This window comes from Mustela nivalis (assembly GCF_964662115.1).
Source record: "Mustela nivalis genome assembly, chromosome: 8".
Classification (NCBI taxonomy): domain Eukaryota; kingdom Metazoa; phylum Chordata; class Mammalia; order Carnivora; family Mustelidae; genus Mustela; species Mustela nivalis.
The window spans coordinates 130513934-130538913 of record NC_139027.1 but is presented as its reverse complement, the minus strand read 5'-3'; the positions used below and the strand labels follow the sequence as shown (position 1 = coordinate 130538913).

At 52.2% G+C, this 24980-nt stretch overlaps 1 protein-coding gene across 1 annotated transcript; it reads right to left on the bottom strand.

Moving 5' to 3' along the window:
- Positions 1-13586: 13586 nt before the first annotated feature.
- On the bottom strand, positions 13587-24893 carry CD40 (CD40 molecule). The gene is made up of 9 exons (XM_082744762.1): positions 24330-24893; positions 21129-21204; positions 20663-20788; positions 20058-20204; positions 19629-19722; positions 16616-16677; positions 14842-14928; positions 14689-14717; positions 13587-14160 (listed from the first exon to the last, which is right to left on the bottom strand). Exons 1-9 carry the CDS (start codon positions 24378-24380, stop codon positions 13999-14001), a joined length of 834 nt encoding a protein of 277 aa, XP_082600888.1. The 5' UTR covers positions 24381-24893; the 3' UTR covers positions 13587-13998.
- Between the last annotated feature and the right edge of the window lie 87 nt (positions 24894-24980).

Sequence of the window (24980 nt, the reverse complement as noted above, 5' to 3'; positions counted from 1 at the left end):
CTCTTCCCCCTTATTGTTTGCCGTTTAACTCCTTGGCTGAAATGTCCCTCTCTGTCCCCTCTGGGTCCCTCAGGCCATGTTCCGTTTCTTCCACTGCAGGATCCTGCATCCCAAGTCCCCCCCCACTTCCAGCTTGGCTGTTGCCAGAGATGCTTCTGTCTCCCTCGTCCTGTGTGGGAACCAGCGCAGGACCCGGACAGTGTCTGTCCCGTTCCTGCACAATGTATCTGTCCCCAGCACCAGGCACAGTGCCTGGCACGTGTCGGTCCCCCAGCCCACCGATATTGACTGCACTGAATTCAACCAAGCAGAGAAGAGGAGAGAGGATATCCCGGCCAGAGGCCAAGATTTGCAAAGACAAGGCAGCTTGAAAGATTCCTAAGTGATTCAGAAATAAGGAGAACCCTGATGTGGCCGGATTAAAGAGAAGAGCATCGTCCGAAGCCCGAGTTAAGCCTTGAATGTTAAACTGAAATGTCTGGACTTTATCCTTATTAAGCCTATAAGCCAACTTCAATCACTCACATTCCTCTTCCATAATTTTGTCAAAAAGCCATGTATTTCTGTACTATAGTTGGCTTTTTTCTTCGAATGGTAACTTTTTTTGCTTTATTTTTTAAATAAAAGCTTTACTGAGATATAATCCACATTAATAAAATCCATCTTTTTAAAAAATATTCTATTTATTTATTTAGAAACAAAGTGTGAGCGGGCAGAGGGCCAGAGGAGAGGGAGAGAGAGAATCTCAAGCAGACACCCCACTGAGCGCAGAGCCCAACACAGGACTTGATCTCACAACCCTGAGATCATGACCTGAGCTGAAATCGAGAATCGGATGCTTAAACAACTGAGCCACCCAGGCACCCCTAAAATCCATTCTTTGAAAGTATACAATTCAGTGGTTTTCAACATACCCACAGAATTGTACACGGCTCACATCTAATCCCAGAATATTGTTAACAGCCCCAAAAGAAATTGTGTACCCATTATCAGTTACTCCCCATTCCGCTTGTTGTTGTGCACCTCCACAGCCCCGGAAACCACTAATTCTCTTTTCTGTTTCTATGGATTTGCCTATTCTGAATGCTTCATACACACGGAGTCATGCAACGTGTGGCCTTTAATGACTGGCTTTTTTAAATTAGCAAACTGGTTTCCAGATTCATCACACTGTAGCACACATCAGGACTCCCTCCCTTTCTACTGCTAATGTTCCCAGGTATGGGTCCACCATACCTTGTACATCCAGTCTTCAGATGATGGAGTTGAGCCGTTGCCACTTCTTGGCTATTTCGACTAACACTGCTATCAACATTCCTGTGCAAGTTTTTGTGCATTTGTGTGTGTTCGGTTCTCTTGGGTACCCAGCTCCGAGGGGTGGAATTACTGGGTCATCCCATAACCGCATGTTGAACCTTTGGAGGAAGAGGAGCTGTCCAACTCCTTCCAAAGTGACTGTGCTGTTTTACAATTTCATGAGCAATGACAAGCACATTCCAGTGTTTCTCCTCCTTGCTTACACTTGGTGTTGTCTTTTCCGTTTTAGCCCTCCTGTAGCTAAATTGTAATGGGTGTGAAGTGGTGGCTCATTGTGGTTTGATTTGCATCTCCCTAATGCTTAATGACGTGGAGTAGCTTTTCCTGTGCTTATTGGCCATTTGTCATCTTGGGAGAAATGTCTATTTAAATCCTTTGCCCAGTTCTAAAACGTGTTATTTGTCCCTTACGGTTGAGTTGTAAGAGTCCTGTACACATTTTGCATACAAGTCTTTTCTCAGATCTTTTTTGTTTTATCTTCAAAAGTTTGTCACTATCTAAAATGGAAAAAAAAAAAAACAGTAACAGATGTCATAAATCAAAGGCACTTCTAAAAATAAAGGCAGTCCATTAATTCAGTCAATAAACATTAATCATTTCTGATGACCTAGGCACCATTCTTGACACTGGGAATTACAGCAATGGGCTGGTACTTAAACTTCAAGTGTATACTGATCTGGGGAAAAGCAAAAACCAAATAAAGGAAATAAATAAAAATGTCCTCTGCTAAGATGGGGTACCCGTGGTTACGTTTGGGGTGACTTTGCTGTTGGATGATCAGGAAAGGCCTCTCTGACGAAGTGGCCCTCGGGCAGTCACCTAAAGGAAGAGAAGGCACCAGGCATGCAAAGGTCAAGGTTAAGAGAATTCTGGACAGAGAGAATAAGGCGGACCTGAGCTGTGACTGGAACAGCGTGGATAAGGGGGAAATCATATGGGACAAAGAGGAAGAAACAGACAAAAAAGCCCCGTCCACCCAGGACCTTGTAAACCTCAGTGAAGAGCTTGGAATTGCTGTAAGCATAGAAAATGCCCTTTGAGACTTAAGCAGTGGAGCAACATAATCTGATTAATGTTTTTAAAAGCTGCTCCGGCGACTGTGGGGTGGATTGTTGGGGTGCAAGGTAGAAGCACAAGACGAGTGCAGAGGCTACCCCGATGTGCCGGTGGGGAGATGACGGCGGCTCGGGCCAGGGCCAGAAGCAATACAGAGAAGTGGCTGTTTCAGGATATGTTCCGCAGGTGAAGTTGACAGGCATGGCTGATGGATTGGATGGGGCAGGCAAGCCAGAGAGCGCAATCAAGGAGCACTCTTGAAGGTTTCAGCGGTCTACAGCAAGAGCCCGCGAGTGGGGAGAGGGGAGGCGGGCTGTGGGGTAACTCCAGGCTCTGCTTTGGACTTCCCGGTTCAGATACCTGTTGACCTCCAAGGGGAGATGTCAAGAAGACAGCCAGAAAATTCTGGGTCTGGAGAGAGGGATCTGGGAATCACGGATGGTGTTCAAGGCCATGGGACTGGACAGAGTCCAGAACCCCTGGTACACCAACCAGCTCTAAAGGGCCAGCTGCAGAGGGAAAACCAACACAGGATACTGAGAAGGAGCAGCCCATGAGTGAAGAGGAAGCAGACAAGAAACAATGGTGGGTTAAAGCCTTTGGCTTTGGCTCGGGTCATGATCCCAGAGTCCTGGGATTGAGCCCAGCATCATCGGGCTCTCTGCTCGGCAGGGAGCCTGCTTCCCTTCCTCTCTCTGCCTGCCTCTCTGCCTACTTGTGATCTCTATATGTCAAATAAATAAATAAAGTCTTTAAAACAAAACAAAACAAAAAAACCACATTGTGTTATTGAGTTCTAACCAGGTACACTGGTTTGTTTGCTAGAGGCTCTGGGTCTCAGCCCCATCTCTCTATGGCGAGAATTGTGAAAGACAAACCACCTCCAACCCGAAACCACCTCCAACCCGAGATGTCCTCTCGAGTACTAAAGGAGAACTGGGGACTTCCCAAGGGACCCAGATCATGTACTGCCTGATGGTATCCCATAACTTCCCGGGTTCTCCTGGCGCACTTGGAGAACCACTTCTGTAGGCAAAGGGGAGTCCTGGAAGGCTGTGGATGAGGGCAGGGATGGGGTCAGATTAATGAGGGTGGAGAATAGATTGGAGGAGGAGAGCCCATGTTATGCCCAAGTTTTCGCGTCCGAGAGACCACCAAGGAGCCAAGCACCGAGGCAATCACACGAGGATTTATAGGACAAGCTTAAGCTTGGGCCCATGTATACCCGACATAGTGGAGTAGGGACTTGGACCCCGAACCAGATTACAGTCAGAGTTTTTAAAGGCAGAGTAGGGGTGGACTCGTCAGTGGGTGAGGACAGAGGGGATTATGGATGATGGAAGTCTCCAAGGATTTTTGGAAATAAGGTCTCCAGGACCTTGAGGGGCTAGCTATTGTTGGGAGAAAGGTTATTTATTACCAATAATAAAAATCTTCTCGTGAGACCCTTTAGATGTGTATCAGTGGGCCATATACTTGGGAATGATTCTCGACACTATCTTGGAGGTTTAGAGATAAAGGAATTGTTAAAGTAGGCTTACAGGATCCTGGTCAGACCTGTTGGGGTAGGAGGTCGGTCAGGCTACGACTGTCCTTTGCAAAATCTCAAGGTGAGGGCAGTTAAGTCCCCAGGGGAGAGCCACTCTGTCTGTTTCAAGGGCTTGTCAGTAGGTACGGAATTTTAACGATTTTCTTCTGCCTCTGTTTCCCACATCAGCTAAACTTGAGGTGGGATGGCCTTAATTTTCTCGGCCTCCACAACCAGGCAGGAAGCAAAGAGAGGAAGGAGGAAGACTGGCCCCAGGACATGTGAGGACTGGATGAAAACAGAGTAGATAAAGCCTAGAGATCTTCAGGGGGTCACCTGCACCCCGACTCAGAGACAATACCTGCATTTCCACCTTGCTTTCTGCTTACCCCAAGTCCTATCCCTCCCACCAGCTCTCTTTGGCCCTCCACACCCTCCCATCCATTCCCACTCCGCCCCAAATGCTACCACGCCAAAGTTCTTGAGTGCTTGCTATGTGCCAGACACTGAAGTTCCATACATTCCCATTCAATCCTCACACCCCTCCATTTTACACAGGAGAAAATGGAAGCACAGAGAGGACTAGCAAGTTGCCCAAGGTCACACAGTACACAAACGAGGAGCTGCGATTCAAACCCAGGAGCTCTGACTCAAATCCACATTACCGTGGTGGAGAAAATGGAACCCAGTGTCCTATCCTGCCAGAAGTCCTTTGTCAGTGAGTCATACCTTGCATACCTCCGGGGATGGGCATTTCATCATCTCCCAGTCAGTCTGCTTTGCTGGTGAGGTTGATTCCTCAATCTCTCTTTTTCTGTCCCTGCAACCTGTCCCCTGTCCCTTTTCCCTACAGGTGATACAGCAAAAGGTGAGGGGGGCAGGCATAGTGACATAACGCTTAAAAGGAGGGCCCTCAAATCCAGTTGCCCTGGATTAATAGCTGTGCCCGCTTAGGCAAGTCCCCTCACCTCTCTGGGCATCTATCTCTTCATTTGGGAACCTGGCTAATGACAGAGCCCACCTCCGTGTTGTGAGGAGTAGGGGACAGAATCTTAGTCCACTGTGAGCTCTGGGTAGGAGGGAACTGGGGGGTGATGGGGATATCTGCTCTATACAGGCCAACCCCTCCTCCCCCCAGGACCCCAAGCTCTTCCCCTCAGGGTCACCAGTGCCCCCCCATTCCATCCCTGGACTTCCCCTGCTACCCCCAGGCTGCCTGCCTCCTGCCCCTGCTGTGGCTCAGGTATGCCCAGCTGTACCTGCTCTCTAATCAAGCCGCCAGGGCCCCCCACCCCCTGCAGGGCCCTGCAAGTCTCCTCACTAATTCCCCTTCCTCAATCAGTCCACACTCTCCACTCTCCTGGCCAGCCCCCACTGCCAGGGCCCAGCTCGCCCCAGACGGCCCCCTGGGTGTCCAGCCCACCTGGCTACATCCCCTCGGCTATCTCCAGGCTTGTAGGCTTCAGAGGGGGTTGGACTGTGACGGGCGTGCGGGCCAACAAAGCCACCAGGAGTGTGTGGTTGTGCACACATGCACATAAGCACACACACACTAAAGAGAAATGACAACACATATGGGCAGGAAGCAAAGCACTTACACATGGACAGCCCCACAAATGAGGACAATACACACCTTCAGAGACAAAAACACACAAACACATACCACCCAGGTGCACGCGAGTGTGCACACACACGCACCCACACGTATGCATGCACACACACATGCACACTGCAGCAGGTATCCGATCCACTCCAGCCTGTTTCAGCTCCCCCCAACCCTTCTGCTTCTAGCCCCTCCCCACTTCTTAACTCTGTGGATGGGTTAGTAAATGCCCAAGGCCTTCGGCCTGAGCGAGCACAGATAACAAGGCAAATCTCATTTCCAGAGTGAGAGTGCGTCTGGATGCCACCCCCCCCACCCCGCCACCATGTACCTCGGGGCAGCATCACGACGAGCCCCCCACCCGCCTGCAACATCGGTGGTGGGCTGAGGGACTGGCTGTCTGGCTCTTATCATTCCCCAAAGTCTTCCTGGGAAAGGGAAGCAAAGTGGGTCCCAGGGCAAGACCGGGGCAACCTGGGGGCAGCCTGTCCTGCCCAGCGACCCCAGCAAGGCCTCGGCCCTCGTTGCTCCCCTCTGGCAAGGGCCAGCCTTGCTCAGGAGGCGAATGATTGCATCCCAGCCGGCTGGCTGCGTCCACTTCCAGCTCAGTGCTCGGGGTGGACATGGGTCCCCTGGGAGCCGGGAGGGGGAGGCAGGAATGCTCTGGCACTCTGGGCTCAGCGAGTCTCTGTGTGCCCTTCGGCACCGGGCCCATTCCCCTGATGCACCTGGCCTAAATCCCAAGGGTCATGCAGTGTCTTTGGGGGGGAGGGGCAGACCGTGCTGACCAAAAGAGAGGGAGGGGGGCTCCAGGGCTTTGGGCACCTGCCGCCCCAACCCTTACTCTGTTCCCAGCCTGACTTTCAACTGAAACACACCAGTCCTGCCGTAGAGTATTTTAAAATAACTTAAAATAACTGAACGACTTCCACCATGTTGTCAAACGAGGGCTGCCCTGAGCTCTCCCAGCAGCCTGGACACACTGGTTCCTTCCTGGCTCTCCAGAGCCTCCTTCCTGGGAATTACGGAGTTAACACCTCCATGCAGGTGCGTAACTGAAGATGTGGAGTGTCACCTAGGACTGGGGGCCTACCCCTGACTCTGTTACTCCCACCCACCGCCTCTGGCCCAGCTGCCCAGTTGGGTTTGTGCTGCCCCTCTCAGGGACCCCCGACTCGGGGGTCCAGAAGCATGGTTGACTCAGACCCAATCATGAGCCTGAGGGTCCTGCCTCCAGCCCCACAGATAAGAGTTGGAGGCACACACGAAGAAGCACAGGCCCCCAGCCGAAGCTCTGAAAGGGAGGAAAGTCAGCAGAGTCCTCTCGCTGGGTCCCAGCTAGGAGGAGGGACAGGGCACCCCCGCCTGAGCCCCACCTTCCTCTGCCGCTCACACTTGTGGCTGCTCCCGCCCCCACCCCCACAAGTACCTCCATCATCTATACAGATTTATTTCACGATAATTTCATTTCGTCCCTGGCTCCGGAAAGATGGATTGCCCAGCGAGGTGATTGGGGAATCTGTGTTGGGCTCATAAATTTGCTGCCCCTCCATGAAGCTCCTGTGTAATGTCCCACACTTGGTGGGGGGGGGGGCGTGGAGAGGGGAGAATGTGACTGCTGTCCCCTCCCTGCCACCTGGGGGGGGGTGTATAACAGGAAAGCATATCAAAGGGGGGAGTTTCCCTGCCCTAGAACTGGTGGGGTTCTCTCTCCTCCCTTGTTACAAAGGAGGTTATTTGTCACTTGGCTGGCAGGATGACCGCCTTCATCCACCCCTCACCAGCGCCCCCCACAAAGGGACGCCTTCTCCCGCTGAGAGGGCACTGAGCTGGCAGAGGAAAGAGGGGCCAAGAAGCAGTGGGGGGGGGCTGCCCCCTCCTTCCTGCTCTTACTGGTCAGCAGGAGGCACGTGCTGGGAGGGAGTGGGAGGCTGGTGGAAAGCTAGCCCCTTTCAGGAGGGAGAGCACATGCACACACACATCTAACCAGCATGCACACACACGCACAGAATAGTAGCACGCCCACACCAACACCTGCTAGAAAGAGATTACAAATGCAATAGCAGAATTGAAGCAGCGTAGAAAAAGGGAGTATGGGACTCAGAATCTAAGAGAGCCAGAAATCGGGTACTGGCTGCCCAGGGTTCCTTTGGACCACTAACACAACCTCTCGGAGCGTCACCTTGTTCCACTGTAAGGATGACCCATCTTCCCTCCAAGGGTTGTTATCAGGATCAAATGAGACGCTCTGTGAGTCACATAAATGGTAGGCAGAGTCATGATTACCGTGCCCTCCACACGCATGCACGCGCACTTGCCTCTACCTTCTTTCTGCATCTCTCCGTAGCCTGATCCATCCCTCTTCCCGTTTCTGCACAATTCCGAACTGACCTTTCAACCTCCCAACTCCAGGAACAGCCCTGAACGGTGCAGCTCAGAGCCCCCGGGGCCACGTTCAGGCCCTCTTCCCTCTCCTCCCTCTCCCAACCAAGTCACCTTTATCAGCCCAAGCCACACAGCCCCTCTTGCCTCCAACCTTCATGCTCCTGGGTGATGGGGAAGGCTAGGGTTTGGAGGTCATATGGGATGGGCCGGGTAAGAGGACAGAAGTGAGTGGAGGAAGGGAAGCCACCAATGGTAAAAATTCAAAAATTGGGAGCAGAGACCCCAACTAAGGCCAAAGCCGAAGGTTTTCATTCGTGGTTGGGGAGGGAGATGTTACCATCATAGGAAGCTCCTAAAAATGACAGATGCCCAAAGAAGCAGCATCAAGGTCCCCAGCCTACAGACATTTTCTGTCGTTGGTCAGGGATGAGGCCTGGGTCACTCGAGGGGTTTAGGAACCAGGAGCCAGCGGGTCCCTGCAGTTCTGGGAGGGGGGGGGGCGGAGGTTTCCTAGCACCCTGCCACCTGGCCTCCCGCTACTCTAGTCCAGCACATCCACTGCCGCTGGCCCCACCAGCTGTGCTCTCCTGCCTCTCTCCCTGCCTGCCTCCAGCTCCCGCATCTCACTTCCCCAGTCCTCCTCCCCACATTAACCCTTCCCTGGGGTCCCTGGTGGGCCCAGGCCTCCTGTTGGATTCCCCCAAGGATCTTCCTCCCACCCCAGCTTCCCAGGTAGGAGGGGGACCGCAGAGGCGCTCGGTTCCCAGTTGAATCCCGTGGCTCCTGCCTAATTAGTATTCCAAGGAGAGCCGGCTCGGCAGGCCCCGGGATTTGTTTGCCAGCCGGCCAGTTCCCTGTCTCCCCAGTTCAGAGTGAGTAATTCTGTCCCTCCCAGGCCCATTTAAGGGAGTGAATAATTAGTTACATTCAATTAGGCCTCTCGCTGCCACTGTGGCTCCTGCCTGCCTCACTTGGGGGGACAGGGCCTAATGAGCTGGCGCCTGTCTGACACGGGGGAGCGGGTGTTAAACACCGGCGCCCCCCCCCCACCCTTCAGCCCGGTGAGGGCTTGGAGGGAGCGGGAGGCAGGAGGTGAGAAAGGAGGCTGGAACCCTAGGGGAGAAGGCGGGAGAGGACAGGCCCAGAGAAAGAGAGGCAGCAGGAAGGGCCTCACGAGGAGAAGGAAAGAGAGAAGCCATGCAGATATCCATCCGTATAGTGTCCTTACATGAAGCAGGCTCGGCCCTACACGGAATCCTATGCAGCACTTAAAAAGTATGTTGTTGATCTATATTTATCCGCATGGAGAGACGCCCACCGTATACTGCTAGGCAGAGAAGGCTGCTTCCAGCTCAGTGTATGTAATAATAGCCAAAGTTAAAAAAAAAAATTTTTTTTTTGGCACAGAAAACAAGCCTGGAGGACCTGTACCTTGTGGCAGGTGGGCTTGGTGGGGAGGGTTACAGGTGGTCTTATTTCCCTGTTTATTGCTTAGATGGGGGCGGTGCAATGCACCGGTATGATTTTCATAATTAGCCAAAATAACATTTGTTCGAAAGAGAACAGGGGGAGCTGGAATTGCACGGAGAGGGAAGGAGGCGGATGGGCAAGGAGCGAGCCCACGGCAGGGAGAGGGGGGAGGGGTGGGCAGGGACTGCGGGTGGGGTGGGCGGAGTCCCGGAGGGAGGCCGCGAGCCGAGCCGCAGGGAAGTCGCGGAGCAGGAGGTCCGGCAGGACGCCGGGGTCTGTGGGGAGAGAGGCAGGGAGCCGGCGGGATAGGAAGGGGGACAGGAGTGAAGAAGCGTTCCTTGCCCACCGGCCTCATCTGTTTGGGCAGAAGCTGCTCACTGACCTTACTGAGCACCTCCCAGAGCCCCCCTCCCTTAACAGAGTTGCAGGGCCTTCCTGTCCAGCCCCCAGACTCCAGGACCACAGCATGGGATTCCCCCCCCCTTTTTTTTGTAAATTAAAACTGTATTTCCCCACCCTTGCCAGTGGGTTTTTAATTTTCTGTTCCAGAATCACTCTGGGGGAGAGAAATCCTTGGGGCAGAGTCTTTAATAACTTCTGCTGCCCAAGGAAGCCGCGGCAGGCCCTGCAGGCTGCCGGGGAGGGTTTTGCATCTGCCTGCCTGGGGGGATGGTGGGCTGGCAGTGGGGGCAGGAAGGGGGATATCACAGAATGAAAAGGACTCAGACACCCAGCGCAAGGCAGACCCAGGACAATTTCTGAGTTCTAGAGCTTTTCAATACCTTAGATGTGGGTAGAGCCTCAGCCCCCAGGAGCTTCCTCCAGCCTCGGGGGCTGGGATGTGGAGGGAGGGCCTTGGACAGGCGGCCTCACCCAGCTCTGGACCTTACCCAGGGCCTCAGTTTCCATACTTATAAACCAAAGGATCAGGCACAATGACGTTCCCAGTCTTAATTCCAACCCCCTATGACACACTTTCTTGGGTTCTCACCGACTTTTTAAATTTTTAAAATTTTAAATCCTTGGAGCTGGTAGCATTTCAACACTAGGAGATTTCACATGGAAATCCGGATTCAAAGCAATATCCAACTCCCATTCCTGCAGGGCAACATGGAAAGGGGACCCATCGACACTGCCTCCCCTCAAAATAGGCAGAGCCTCCCCACTTTGTCCTAGTCTTGTGCCTTCCTGACTCTTCTCGCCCGGGCCCCACCTCACTCTGTGGCTCCTATGCAGGTCACCTTGAAACCCCTGCCCTGGAGGTTAGCCGCTCCGGGGTTTCTCTCCACCTGCCCCTGCACAGTCACACTGACTCTTAATGGCCCCACGAGATACGCACCTGTTCCCCTACTTGAGCATGGGGCAAAATCCTCAGTCTGGGGGTCAGCCTAGTTCGGCCCAAATCCCGGCTCTAATCTTCAGAACTTAGCAAGTCATTCAGCCTCCGAGCATCATCTGTAAAATGGGTGTCATGAGACCGTGCATTCTGGACGGTCGTCCTCTGGACTAAGACAGTGCCTAGGAAATTCTCAGCACCGTGCCTAGTACATAGAGAGCACTGAAGCCGTGAGCACTCTCAGCGACTCCGTGCCCAGTAGGAATGCAGTTAATGCTTTTCAGGGGAGAGGGTGACCTCCAAAAGGCCAGAAGGTAGCAGGAGGCTCAGGCCTAGTGGGCCCGAGGCAGGAAAGGCCTCTTCTCCAAAGTGAGGGTGGGATGTAGCTAGAAAGTCGGCAAAAACCGGCGGCCAGGGTCTTCGCACGTGACGTTGGCGCCACCTTCTGGCTGATACAGGCCTCACACCCTCACCCACACCCACACCCACCCCCAAACACAGACCAGAGCCGCTTGTCTAGTGGGTTAATAATCTTCACTTATTTTTAGCATTGACGGGACCCTTAGAACTCTTAGGACACCAGCCCTTCATCACACATCGGGAGGGAAAATTTCCAAAACCAGAGAGTAACTTTCCCAAGGTCACATAGAAAGTTTCTGGCTGAGCTCCATTTAGAACCCAGAACTTGCTACAGCTGCCAAGAACCCCTTCCCTTTGTCAGGGACGCTGAGATATAGAAAATTGTACCTTCCCATGCATGAGCTCTGCTGACTCTTAGGGGGAGCCCCTCCCAGAAACAGACTCTGTTTCTGGAAAGAATGCGGGTAGCCTTTTGGGGGGTGGGGCAGTGTTGAACTCAACACGTGGGGGGGGGGGGACAGGGGAGGGAAGGAAGCCAGCGGCAGAGGGGCACCTGGGGCTTAATCCCTCTAAAAAACCTGGAAAAACCTACACCGCCTTTCAGATTTGTCCCTCCCAAGGGCAAGGAGGCTGGGGCATCTGTCCTCCACCTTTCATTCCTATTTAGTTGATAGTATTCTGGGCATTAACTCTCCCAGATACAGTGGACCCTCCGCACCCCTGCACCAAGCCTGCTTTCAAGACCAGGGAAACCCCAAGGCAATTGATCCCAAGTGCTTACAATAGGAAACCAACTGCTTATCTGGAAATGTCAATGCCCAGGGAGGGCAGTAGTTCTCAAAGTGAGGTCCATGGACCAGCAGCCTCGGCATCACCGAGGGAACTTGTTAAAAATGCAAATGGCTGCACTCCATTCCAGACCGACTCTTAACACTGGCTGTGAACCCCTGCAATCTTTTAATAAGTCTGAGAGGTGGTTCTGATCCATGCTCAAGATTGAGAACCTCTGAACCAGGAGAACACAAAGAAGACTCAATACCACCTACTACAGGTATCGTCTCCATTTACCAGATGAGGAAACTGAGCTGCTCAGAGATGAAAATGACACACCCAAGGTCACACAGACAACAGGTGACAGAGCAGGGTCTTTTGCCTCTTTCCACCATACTGCCAGGCCCAGAAGTGAGTGACACTAGGATTTGTTTGGACTCTAGGAAGAGGATAAGGGTGAGGTCCCAAAGCTCCCCTCCCCCCACCCCACAACCACCCTGTTCTGCTTTCTAAACCAAACATCTCTGCCTGGTACATCCGAATGCTTCTTAAAGCTCTTCTGGGAAGCTTGCCAAGCCAGGTGCCCTTCTCTTGGCTCGCAGCTGCCCTCAGTCTCCATCCGTGACAAGCCCTCTCCACCCCCACCGTCCAGCCTGCAGGACACACCAAGGAAATCCAAAGCTGCTTCTCAATGGGGGGACAGGTTGAGCTCCCTGGGTTGAACCAGCCTGGTTGAACCCTCGCCATGAATCTTTGTGCCCGGCTTTGTGTGGCTCTTCCCTCTCCTTGTCCTACAACCTTCCTCCCCTCCTCTCCCCTCCCCTCTCCTTCCTTCCCTTCCCCTCTGCTCCCACTCCATCTGCTGTTCCTCCTGGCTAGGCTCCCCCTCAGTTGGCACAGCAGGAAAAGAGAACAGGATGGTTTATTTTTATCCTAAGATACTGCTGGGGGGCGGGGGGGAAGGGGCACCATCTGACCAAGCAGCAGCAGCTCCTGTAGCAGTTGGGAGGTCAGAAGGAAGTGGGAGGCTGAGGACCTCCCTAGGAAGGAGCTACAGATGTAGGCTCCAGAGAGCAGGAAGATAGGGAAGGAGCAGCCCAGGACCAAGAGTGATGAACTCTGAGTGCCATCACTGAGAATTGCTGTGTGACCCCAAGCCAATCCCTTCACCTCTCTGGGCTCCCACTTTCACCTCTGTTAAAGAGGGAGGGATCTGGACCCTGCCTGCCCGCAAGGCTGTTTTTTATGAATACGAATAAAATGAGGAGAGTGCTTTGCAAACACAATGCCAAATGTGAGCACACATGGAAGGGCAACAGCCTGGGGATGTTCTTATCCTCAGAAAAGTGCCCTAATTCTGTAAGCCTGGCAGCAAGTTAAACAGCTCATGTCACCCAGCATTTCCACCCCCGTTTTCCTTTATACATGTTTGATGACTTTTTTTTTTTTTAATTACATAAGCATTATATGAACTCACTCTCCTCTTGGGGGAAAAAAGTCAAATCGTCGTTTAACCCTTCCCCGACTCTTCTTCCCCAACCCACACATTGCAACTCTTGAAGCTGTGCTTTTTCTGTGTATCCTTCCAGAACACTTGTCAAATCTACATACACACTGGTATGTTATGATTATACACGTATCTGTAGATGACATATCCTATCGTTCGGGGGTATGTGCTTTAAGAAAAAAAAATGTTTCCATTTCTAAGCATCATTCTGCAACCTGATTTTTTTTTTCACGACAGTGTTTTTGAGATCCTGTTGTATAAATAAATTATAATTTTATTTTGCCAGTCCCCTGCTGATGGACAGTTAAGTGGCTTCTAGCTGTCCACTGTCACAAGCAACGCCTCAATGGATATTCGCGTAAGCATCTTCCTGGGCTCGTAGAATCCACCAGGGTACATCTCTGGGCGCTGAAGTGCTGGTTTGGAGGGTTTGGTGGATATTACTCTACGGCCGCCAAAAAGTTTCAGCTCCATCTTTAACAGCAAGTTGAGAGACCGAATGGGCTCCAGGGCTGGGGTGGAAGGTTCTCCAATTCTGCACCTCAGCGATGCGCAGGGGTTGCCCCGCCCCTTGCCGCCCAGCGCAGCAGCTGGAGCCGCAGCTCCAGGCCCTGCGGCCACGCGCCCGTCTTCCCCTGCAGCCACGCTCCTGGGAGCGCACTGCCTCATACTCTCTCCTGCACCGAGATGCGACTCTCTTTGCCGTCCTCCTGGGTCACCGGCTGGCACCCGTGTAAGGTCTCCTGCACCGGAGCAATGGAGTGGGGAAGGACAGGAGATTCCTCCATGTCCTCCACGGGGTCCTTCCCGTGTTCCGTCCACATAACCTTAGGGGAGCCAAGGCGTGAGGTTACCCTCCAATACCTCCGAATAGCCCTTCCCTCTGAAGGAGCTCCCTTCCCCCCAAACACAAGCCCCTTCCCCTTTCCCAAAGGGAGGGTCAGAGCTGATTCAATGGAGACCTCCTGCCCCCTGCTGGCCACACAGGGAGTGTCAAGAAGCTTCCAGAGTGGGAGCCCGCAGATCCAAGGAGCTGCCCCTTCCAGCCCCTGGCCAGTGACGGGGCACCAAGGCCCCAGAGACACGGTTTCCCATGTATTAAATGCCAGGAAATGTCAGATCTTGCCCATGGTGCCAGGGCTGCTCTGTGGGGAGATGAGCTCTGGAGCCGGCAGAGGTTGCTGGTGCCGAGGAGTGAATGGGAGGAGGGGTCCATGCAGCCCAGCCCTGGTCCCTTCCCCTACCCGCCACAGGAGCAGACCCTGAAGCAGTTTTCCTGCCACAGAGGCAACACTCAGTCGGGCTTTCTTTCCAGCTTGCCAAAACCCTGAGCTGGTTCCCCAGGGCTGACCTACCTTATTTTCTGGCTCCTTGGCCACCTTTCCTGGGGGCGGGGGCGCGGAGAGAAATAAGATAGGGAGTTGGTGAAGTCAGATCAGGAGACAGGTGGCCCCTTCTGTACCTTCTCCCTCCTCCTTCCCTCATCGCCTCCCCACCCGGGGACTCACTGACACAGGCGGACACCAGCAGGACAGCGAGCAGGATCCCCATGGTGATGGGGATCACCACCAAGGCCCTCATCCGAGGTGGGGGACCTGGAGAAATCAAGACTTCAGTGACGGCTTCCTGCCAGCGGCACCCCCCCCACCAACCTCCATGCCTAAGGACTCTCAAATCCTTCAATGGCTGAGCCCATCTCATATCCACCGATTCAAACGGGTGGCCCTGGGAGAATGTGACCCTATGTGTTTAGTGTGACCAGCACATTAAAAAAGAATTCTTGAGGGACATCCGGGTGGGTCAGTTGGTGAAGGGGCTGCCTTCGGCTCAGGTCATGATCCCAGGGTCTGGGATCAAGCCCCGTACTGGGCTCCTTGCTCCGCGCAGAGCCTGCTTCTCCCTCTGCCTCTGCCATCGCTCTGCCTACTTGTGCTCTCTCTCTCTATCTCTCTGTCAAATTAAAAAAAAAAAAAAAGGAATTCTTGAAATACTTGCCAACTTTTTTAAATTGGGAGATGGCATATTGAGTATTAGGATATCTGGTTTCTCTTAGAAGTTTGGAAGATCCAGCCGCAACGGGCCAGCAGCCCTGCCTGGCACCCCTCGCCAAAACTGAGGAGTGGTAGCTGTCTACTCTGTCTCCCCACGCCTCATACCTCCCCACCCTCTGTCCGGTGCCGAGGTCCATCTTACGTCTGCAGGTTGTCTTTGTTATAGAAGAATGAAGGGAAGTAAAGTATTTCTTGGACCTAAGTCTCTATCCTAAATGGGAAAATGAGAGATGCACAGCAGGGACTAGGGGAAGGCAAGTGAAGCATTCACCTTGGGACAAAATCTAAGGGGACACCAAAAAACTCAGTAATCAAGAAAAGTAATATTTCAGTGTCATGTTTTGAAAATTACATCAACAAACTATGGCCAATAAGCCTGAGATCATGACTTGAGCTGAAATCAGGAGTCAGACACTTAAATGATTGAGCCACCCAGGCACCCATGGCTGGCTGTTTTTTAAATAAAGTTTTATTGGAACCAGGGCTGGGATTAGGCTGAGGCAAGTGAGGCAGGGCTGGATCACATTTTTATGTAAATTTTGATATTTTGTTCCCTAAGGGTTTTTTTTTTTAACAATAGCTTTGATTTTTTAAAAAAGAAGGTATCAAGTGTTATTGATCTTGATGATTGCATTTTTCTCGCACCCCCTTTAATACTGTGTCCAAGGCAAGTGCCTCACTCTAGTCCCAGCCCTGCCCAGAGGAAAGCAGGTCTTAAGAAAAAAAAAAAAAAACAGAGAAAATGTCTTTGTCTTAGCAGTGACTTTTCAACTCCTCGATAGCACCTGCCTGGTCCCTGCAGTTATTGGAGTCTGTGATCTGTGCTGTGGGCCAACCCCCTCATTCTAAAATCAAAACCGAGGCCCTGAGAGGAACAGTGTCCCACCACGCTGGTGGTTGAAACGCAGAGTGGCTGAAGAGCATTGCTGGAACACCTCGAAAGCGTGAGAACCCATGCCAGGCACTTCCCCCAAGCTGCTAAAGGAGCTGCTGCTATCAGCCCATTTCACAGATGAAGAAACTGAGGCTCAGAGTAGGGAGATGACTTGCCCAGGCTCCAAGGATAAGTGGCAAAGCTGGGATGCCTCAAAACCCCAAAACTGCTCCGTCCTCTCACCACCTGCTCTCCCTCTTCCCCGCAACCCACCCCCCCTCATCTCTGTGCCCCTCTGTTCCCCTTGAGCTCCTCGCCTCCCGAGCCTGCTCCCAGGACCCATTCTCCAAGACTCACCACAGACAGCATCCGTCTTGTTAGTCCCCTCCTGAATCTCCATCAGGCCTTTGGTCTCGCAGCTGTGCACAGACAGACATGCGTGTGTGTGTGTGTGTGTGTGCGCGCGCGTGCGCGTACACACACACACACACACAACACAGACATAGAGAGAGAAAAAAAAAAAAAAGACATGAAATTTCTCCAACCATAAGATTTCCAACCCCAGAGGGAGACCGTCAAAACCAACAAGTTCAGGTTCACCGAGCAGATATTGTGTGCACCCTCCGATGCTGGCTGTTATGGGAATGACACAGACTCTGTTCTTATGGAACTCATGAGTGCAGAGAAAAAATTGTTGCACATCTTGAAGGAGGAATAATCAGAGAGTCTCTACGGAGTGCAGTGCTTTCTCCCATAGGCTGAAGTGAACTGGGAATCACTCAGAGCAGGGGAGACCAAACCCACAGTAGCTGGATGAGAGGGATGATGAGTTCAGGCTAAGGCAGGGCTTCTTACACTCAGCACTACTGACATTTGGGGCCACATGTCTCTCTGCTTCAGGGCTCTCCTGTGCACTGCAGGCTGCTTAGTAACACCCCTGGCCTCCACCCACTAGATCCCAGTAGCGGCCCCTCTCCAGCTGTGACAACCAAAATGTCTCCAGACATTGCCAGATGTCCCCTAGCGAGAAAAATTGCTCAGTTGAGAGCCTCTGGGTTAAGGGTCATCAGAAAGGCTGCCCTAGGGAAAGGAGATCTGAGTGGCCTAGAAGGATGTAAATTTTTTTTAAAGATTTTATTTATTTATTTGACAGAGAGAGAGAGATCACAAGTAGGCAGAGAGGCAGGCAGAGAGAGAGGGGGAAATAGGCTCCCTGCTGAGCAGATAGCCCGATGCGGGGCTCGATCCAGGACACTGAGATCATGACCTGAGCCAAAGGCAGAGGCTTAACCACTGAGCCACTCAGGTGCCCCATGAAGGATGTAAATTTAGAGCAGCAGCACCTTCAAACCGAAGCAGGACAACGTGATTTGAGGGATTTGGTGGGGGGCATGCCAGACAGCGCGAAGGAACTACAGAAAACTGGGCTTTAGAAGCAGATCACTGGTGATCAGCCATGAAGGTTTCACCCGGATTCAGCTGGTAATACTGCATCAGCATCCAACCAGAGGACCATACAGTGACGGGACTCAGGGGGCCAGAGAGCTCAGGAGGAGAAATTCCAGATAAGTACAGCCGGGAGGCCCGCACATGCATCTCGACATGGGATGATGAAGATGTGGCTCTAGGGGCGCCTGGGTGGCTCAGTGGGTTAAAGCCTCTACTGTCGGCTCAGGTCGTAATCCCAGAGTCCTGGGATTGAGCCCCACATCGGGCTCTCTGCTCGGCAGGGAGCCTGCTTCCCTTCCTCTCTCTGCCTACTTATGGTCTGTCAAATAAATACATAAATAAATCTTTAAAAAAAAAAAAAGACATAGCTCTAGGCGGAGTTGGGAGGAGTGGACAGAAGAGAACATCGCCAAGAAAAATACACCTAAAGCAGGGGGGGAAAAGGTGAGAAGCTACAAAGAAAGCGTGTACATAAGGGTGCCTGGGCGTCTACAAGACACTCCTACGTGTTTTTTCTTCATGCCTTGTGAAGTGAAGGTCATTCCCATTTTCTAAATGAGGGCACTGGGGCTCAGACAAGGATCATAACTTATGTGGGGTCACAACCATTCTAAGCTGCACTGATGCTGGGATCCAGTGCTCTGATTCCACTAACCCAGCCGCCCCCAGTTAGCATTCAGCAGTTCTCAGTAAAGATTTATTGAGCATCTACTGCGCACCAAGCATTGATGTAGGCATAAGGAATGCATCACTGGAAGAAAAAAAAAAAAAAACCACCAAGGCCAATTCTCTACACTGAAGGAACTGGCAGTCTTCTGGAGCAAGGCAGACAGGAAACAAATGAGAAAGAATTGTAAGGAATCCTGGTATTTGTGTGGAAAATATATGTGTTTGCACGTGCATGCATTTATTTGTTTGCCCATAGAATCTCTGGAAGGACACACAGGAAGAGTAGCTACCTCCAGGGAGTACTGAGTGGCCAAGGAACAGGGTAAAAGGAGACTGGTCACCCTAGGTTTCGTTGTGCCTCGTGTCCCAGGAGTTTGTCTCACCCATTTTTTTAAAGTTAAATGTAAAAATTAATCGGGCACATGCTGAAGGGTGTTCCAAGCAGGAGAGCTGGAGGCAAGAGAACCAACAACGTGTTGAAGGTTGGGACCTGTGCAAAGGAGTCTGGGTTTCATCCTAAATGCACAGGGAGCCATGAAGCGTTATACATCGGGAGCACCAGGATCCGAAATTCACTGCAGAAAGCTCACTGTGGCAAGAGGGTGGGCGGGAGAGAGCAGAGGCAGGGAGGCCGGTGGGGAGTAAAGGCACTGTACAGACCACAGTGATGACCGTGAAGGTAAGAAGAAGGAATCCCGAAACAGGACCTGGTGACTGATTTGGGAGGGACCATGGGACAAGTACCCAGACCCGTGGGAGTATCTTTCCAGAGGATAAAAGGGCAGGCAAGCGAGCCCATTTGGCACCTGTGGGTCACCTGCATGGAGCTGGACCCCCCAGTGATGGCATATAACTGTCTGGAACCCAGGAGACAGATCTGGACAGGAGATGTGGTTTGGGAACCATGGACAGAGATGAGACGCTCAGGCAAGGCAGGCAAAGTGATTGGGGAGTAGAGCCTAGAACAAAGGCCAAGGAAACCAGGTAGAAGGGGTAGAGGAAAGCAAGAGAGGTGTCATGGTGCCCCTAAGAAGCGAGTTTCATGAAGACTTAGAAGATCAGCAGCATCTGTTACCACCGAGACAGCGGGCAAAAAAATGCTGAGAAGTGGTCACGAGGATGTTCCAGAATTCTCTAACTGCAAAAGTGTGTGGACATGGGGAGCAGCGGCTGAAGGACAGGTAGTCAGAGAGAATGGAAGTGGTCCCACACCCCTCTTAGGGCCGGAAACACAAGGGATGGATCCTTGTACCTTGTCCAAGGGTGACACTTTTCCAAAGCAGATGACACATTGGAGAAGAAGCCGACGGGGCAGGGATCGCAGACGGTATCAGAAACCTCTGTAGCTGGAAGGGAGGAGGCGGCACTCATCATCACAGTGGACCACCTGTCCAGCTCGCAAAGGAACTGGTGGAATGGCCGGGCAGGACAAACTGCCTGTGTCAAAGGCTGTCCCCCAGCCCAGAGCTTCCCCGGTAGAAGCCTCCTCCCACCATCCACCGCAGGCAGATGCCCAGAGCTGGAGGCAGGATGAGAAACTTTCTGTTTTCTGCTCACCAAGCAGAGATCCCAAGGCAGGGGGATCAAGACTGAGTGCCCAGTGCCCAGTGCCCAACCCCTCTCCTGGAGCCTCAGCTCCCATCTCCTGCCTGCAGAGCAGACTCCCAGACAGGCCACGTACCGATCTGCTTGACTCCCAGGCCAGGGGGGCACAGGCTGTGCACAGTGCAGCTTTCACAGGCCTCGCTGGTACAGTGGAGACCTTCATGGCACGTGCAAGTGGTGTCTGTTTCTGAGGTGCCCTCTCTCTGGACCCGGAGCCCTAGGTCTGAACAGAGATGGTAGGAAGGATAGAGACACCTTGCCAGCCGTGCTTGGGCGATCTGCTCCTCACATGTCCCGCTTTTCTTTTCTCTTCTTTTTTAAAAATATTTTTCTTATTTATTTATTAGAGAGAGAGAGCATGAGAGGAGAGTCAGCGAGAGAAGCAGACTCCCTGCCGGGCAGGGAGCCCAGTGTGGGATTTGATCCTGGAACTCCAGGATCATGACCTGAGCCAAAGGCAGTCGCCCAACCAACTGAACCACCCAGGCACCCCCGCCTTTATTTTCTTAAACCATCTTCCAAGTAGGGATAAGTATCAAATTATTTAACAACCCGGACATCCCAAACTGCAGCCAATCAGAGCAGACTCTGGCTATGAAAAAAAGTAAGGGCTCCATTGCCAGGAATGAGCTAGACTGTCAGCCCAGCTCGAGCACACCCCTTCCCCAGCAGCCCACGCACTGGGGTCGCAGTATTTGTGCTGGTGACAGTGTCTCTCTGAGTTCCAAGTGCCTAGGAATTCGCCTTCTTTGCAACGAGTGCATTCTGTGTTGATGGTCTGCGTGCAGTCGCTCACCAGTTTCTGTCCTGGAAAACATTGGGAAATGAGATGGTTCCAGCCAGCTCAATTAGTCAGACACTTATCCAAAACTGAGCAGGCTGGGGTGTGTGGGGGGGGGTGCTTAAAGATGACTGTCTTGGACCCTTCCAGACTTCATAGTCTGGTGGAGGTCATAGAAGAGATAGGAACCCTAGGGCTGGATAGACAGAGAGGGAACCCAGAACATTCTGACAGCAGGGCAGGGATGGGAAGAATCTCCAGGGGTCATTTAAGACTGGAGTGGGCAGTGGACACATGGAGTCTGTGTCTGCCAGCGAACCAGGAAGGGTCTGGTCCCACTACAGGGCCAAGGGGTTGGCAGCTCACCTGGAGGACACAAATCACAGCACTGGTTGTTTACTGGGTATTGCTTTTCTCTGCATGCAGTGTATTCTGGGTGGACCTAAAAACAGAATGGGGTGATTGGCGGGGGTCTTGCAATCTCTGCTACAGCTGGCAGAGAGGTGGAAATCAGCCAGGACAGAGGTTAGAACTGAAGTCTGGAGCAGAAAAATGGAGCCTGCGTATTACTTGGTGTGTTTGTTTTTAACTAAACTGCCAACTGATGTGATTATAAAAGGACCCAGAGGATTGGTCTGGCATTTCACAAAGTGATTGCACTGGAACATCACAATATTCCCTGAACCAAACAGATCTGCCTTTTGGCTCGACTCCTGAGCTGTTCCTCTTCCCCAAAGACCCAGAAACACAGGAGGACTCCAGAACCTCCTCTGGAGTCATGAAGCTAGCTGGCTTCAGCTGGTCCTAGTTCTGGCTGGGGCTATATTTAGCACTTGGCCCCTTCCTTCTCTTCATCGGCTCCCCACCCTTTTCTCCTCTCCAAACACTCATCATCCGCTGATCCAATCCAACCCCTTCCTCATGAAATGCCAGGACTGTGAAGCTGGAAGGGTTCCAATCCAGTGCTTTTGCTTTATAGGCGACTAGCCTAAGGACCAGAGAGGTGGGGCACTGGCCCAGGGTCACACAAAGATAGAATCTGTGGGCGCTCAGGTCTCAATACTGCCCCCTCTCCAACAACTTGGGTCTTGCCCGTGCTATTTTTACTCCATCCAGGTACCACCCATGCTATTATTAATTCCTTCTCATTAATTTAAATGCATCGGGTTTAAATGTAAACTTTATATCATTGACATGAGAGAAGAGCCAGTATCACTTCTCATAAATAAACGGTAGCCCTAAAAATAAATTCAACAGAAATGCAACAATGTTATTAAAAACCCAGCAGAGCCCTTCCTCTTCAGGTCTGCCCTTGGCTTGGGTTTTGTTTTGTTTTGTTTTTAAAGGAGTATTAGAGGGGCGCCTGGGTGGCTCAGTGGGTTAAAGTGAGCCTGCCTGCCTCTCTGCTACTTGTGCTCTTTGTCTGGCAAATAAATAAATAAAATCTTAAAAAAAAAAAAAAAAGGACAAGTAGCAAGTGCCGGAGAGGTTTTAACTCTATTCAAGCTCCAGAGATTTCCTCCTTCAAAAGAGAGAGAGAGAGAGAGAGGATTGTAATAGAAGTATAGAAGTGTAAAGTTAATTTCTGTTGTTTAGTTCTATATCTGCGTGTTCCCTAAAATCATGCCACACTTCAGGAAGAGCCAGTGAAAAGAGCACAGGCTTGAGAGTCAAACCGCTTAAGGCTCTAATCTTGCCTTTGTAACACTTACTAGTTTGGTTTCTCTTAGCCTCAGTTTCCACATCTCTAAAATGGGAGTAGCGCCTGCTCCACAGATAAGGTTGTGAAAATCAGAATGAATATCCATAGACAGTCCGGCACAGTAGCTAGCTCATTTCAATGGCAGTTTTAATTATCACACGTATATGGATATCTGCTGGGATGACGAACACCCTGGATTCTGCCTAATTGGTGGCTCTCATTCAGCTTGGGTGAGATGATTACTTGCAGAGAAGCTTCTTGTTCCAAATGGGGAAGGAAATATACAGGTCTGTTGATTCCTCTACCACATCCTGTGAATGTTCTTCCTGCAACCCTGTGGACCTTCCCACCAGACTCCCAGAGCAGCGGATATCTTTTGTCATTTTCAAACCCATCTGAAAGTTTGTCAATCTCCAGCTCCCACTCCATAGCCCCAGTCCTTCTAACACAAAGCAGCTCAGGACCAAGGCTCAGAGAAGTCTCTGCAATCAGGCAGATGTAGATTTATATCCAGGTTCCACCTAGCTATGAGAACTCAGGCAAGCTATTTTCTCTCTCTGAGCCTCAGTTGGCTTAACTGTGTGATGGGGGAGTTGAAAAAAAATCCGACCATGAATGCCTATAAAGGATTTTTCTCAGAGCCTGACACATGGGAAGCTCTTACAAGTAGTCCCTGCTCTTTTTGTCACCACCCAGTCTCTACCTGGAGCCCAAACTGGCAGTAGGTTCTTAAGAAGCCTAGATCACCCGTCACACTACCTCGCCTGGCTCTTCCTCCAGTAACCTCCTACAACCTCCTCCCCCTCCTCCTCTCTCCAGCTCCACCTTCTTCCTGCATCCTTTCTCCCTAAGAACCATTGCTTAGAGTGAAAATGAAAGTTCTGGGACCAAAGCAGCTTCCCCACTGACTCTCTTCCCCTGCTGCTGACTCCCCAAACCCTCCATGGGTCTTTCCTACTCAGACTTCATGCCAGAAACTACAGCCCTTGAAAGTACGGGGAGGCCAGAGGGTTTGGGATGAGAGGGTCAGGTACTTGGGGGATTCCCAGCCTCCAGAATGAGGAACTACCAAAATAGATTTAAACAAAAAGTGAGTCAAGTGTGGGCTTCTGAAAATCCCGGAGACATGCTTGGCTGGGCATAAACTGAGACTTCCTGGTGCCTGGAGAAACCCCTGCTGGTCTTCTAGCCCCTTCTTGGGTCCCATGAACTACGCAACGCATCTCCCCCAGCAAAGGTCTTCTATATCATCTTAAATTCAGGAGGTATGCCTCCTAGGTTGGATCACCCAGGATTGGGGGTGGGCATGGGAGAGTGAAAAGCTCCTTGCCTTCTCAGAGCAGTACCTGGCCCTCTGCCCCCACCCTTATTCCCACAAGAAGGCAGCTCCAGGTGGCCAGGATATGATAACCCCTCATAGAGGCTGGCATCTGTCCACAATGGAAAAGGGACAGGAAACCGACCAGACCCGCCTCTTCCCTTGCCCAGCCTCCCTTCTGGCTTCTGAAACCCCTCGCCAGTCTCTGTGCAGCCAGCCTCTGAAGCAACAAATTTAGACTGCAGCCTTTTGACCAAATAAAGGCTTGAGGCTCCCCAAATCCCATCCCCATCTACACCACAGGTGCACGTTTTTTGCAGTGCCCCCACTACACGCCCTCTGTGGACTACCTAGGACCCCAACCTGGAAGAAGACAGAGGCAGCCTACCTCGTACAGCCCGGACCCCGGGCTACCTTCCCCGGCTTCTCTACCCACCTGTCTGTCCTCCCAAAATCAGCTAGGAAGGTCCCGTCCCCGAAATATTGCTTCTCTTCCCCTTCCCCCCTCTCCTGTCCCTTGTCGGGTCGGAGCAGAAATTCAACTCACGGCGGTCAACAAGGAGCCCCAGAAGACACAGCGCAGAGGCAGAAGAACCATGGCGAGGTGAATGCCAGGCGACGGAGTAGGGGTGCGGGCACTGGGCCTCTAGTAACTCCCCTAGCCCGTGCCCCCCTCTCCCAGGAAATGGGCGGGGTCTTCGGGGACCAATCGCGGTCAGCTTCGTTGGGGGGGCGGAGCTCCTGACGACTACTCGCACCGGGATTTCCCCTGGACATTCCTAGGAGTCTAATTCTCCCGGGAGTTAAGCGACGCGCTTTTGGCGCCGGGAAGGGCGCGTAGTCCCAGGAACAGCACTGCCTCCTCTCCTCGCCCCTGGGGCTCAGAGGCCAAGCTGAAGGGCGCAGGGAGCTAGCAGTCTTCCCCGAGAGCTGAAGGAGAGAAGAGCGATCCCCACGTGCTGCGAAGACGCCCCAGGGACACCACCCCCAAATGTTCTCCCCCGGCAGCCTCCGGGAATTCCGGCAGAACCGAAAGTGTCCCCACCGCGGACGGAGAGGCCTGAGGAAGTTCCCCCCATCCCTGAAAGCGGGAAGGCCGCAGCTGGGGTGTGGGGAAGAGGAGGGCTCGGGTGGCGTTTCAAGGAAAAGAGTTTTCCAGTTTAAAGTTTCGCTCTCTTTCAGAGGAAATTCCCGCGAG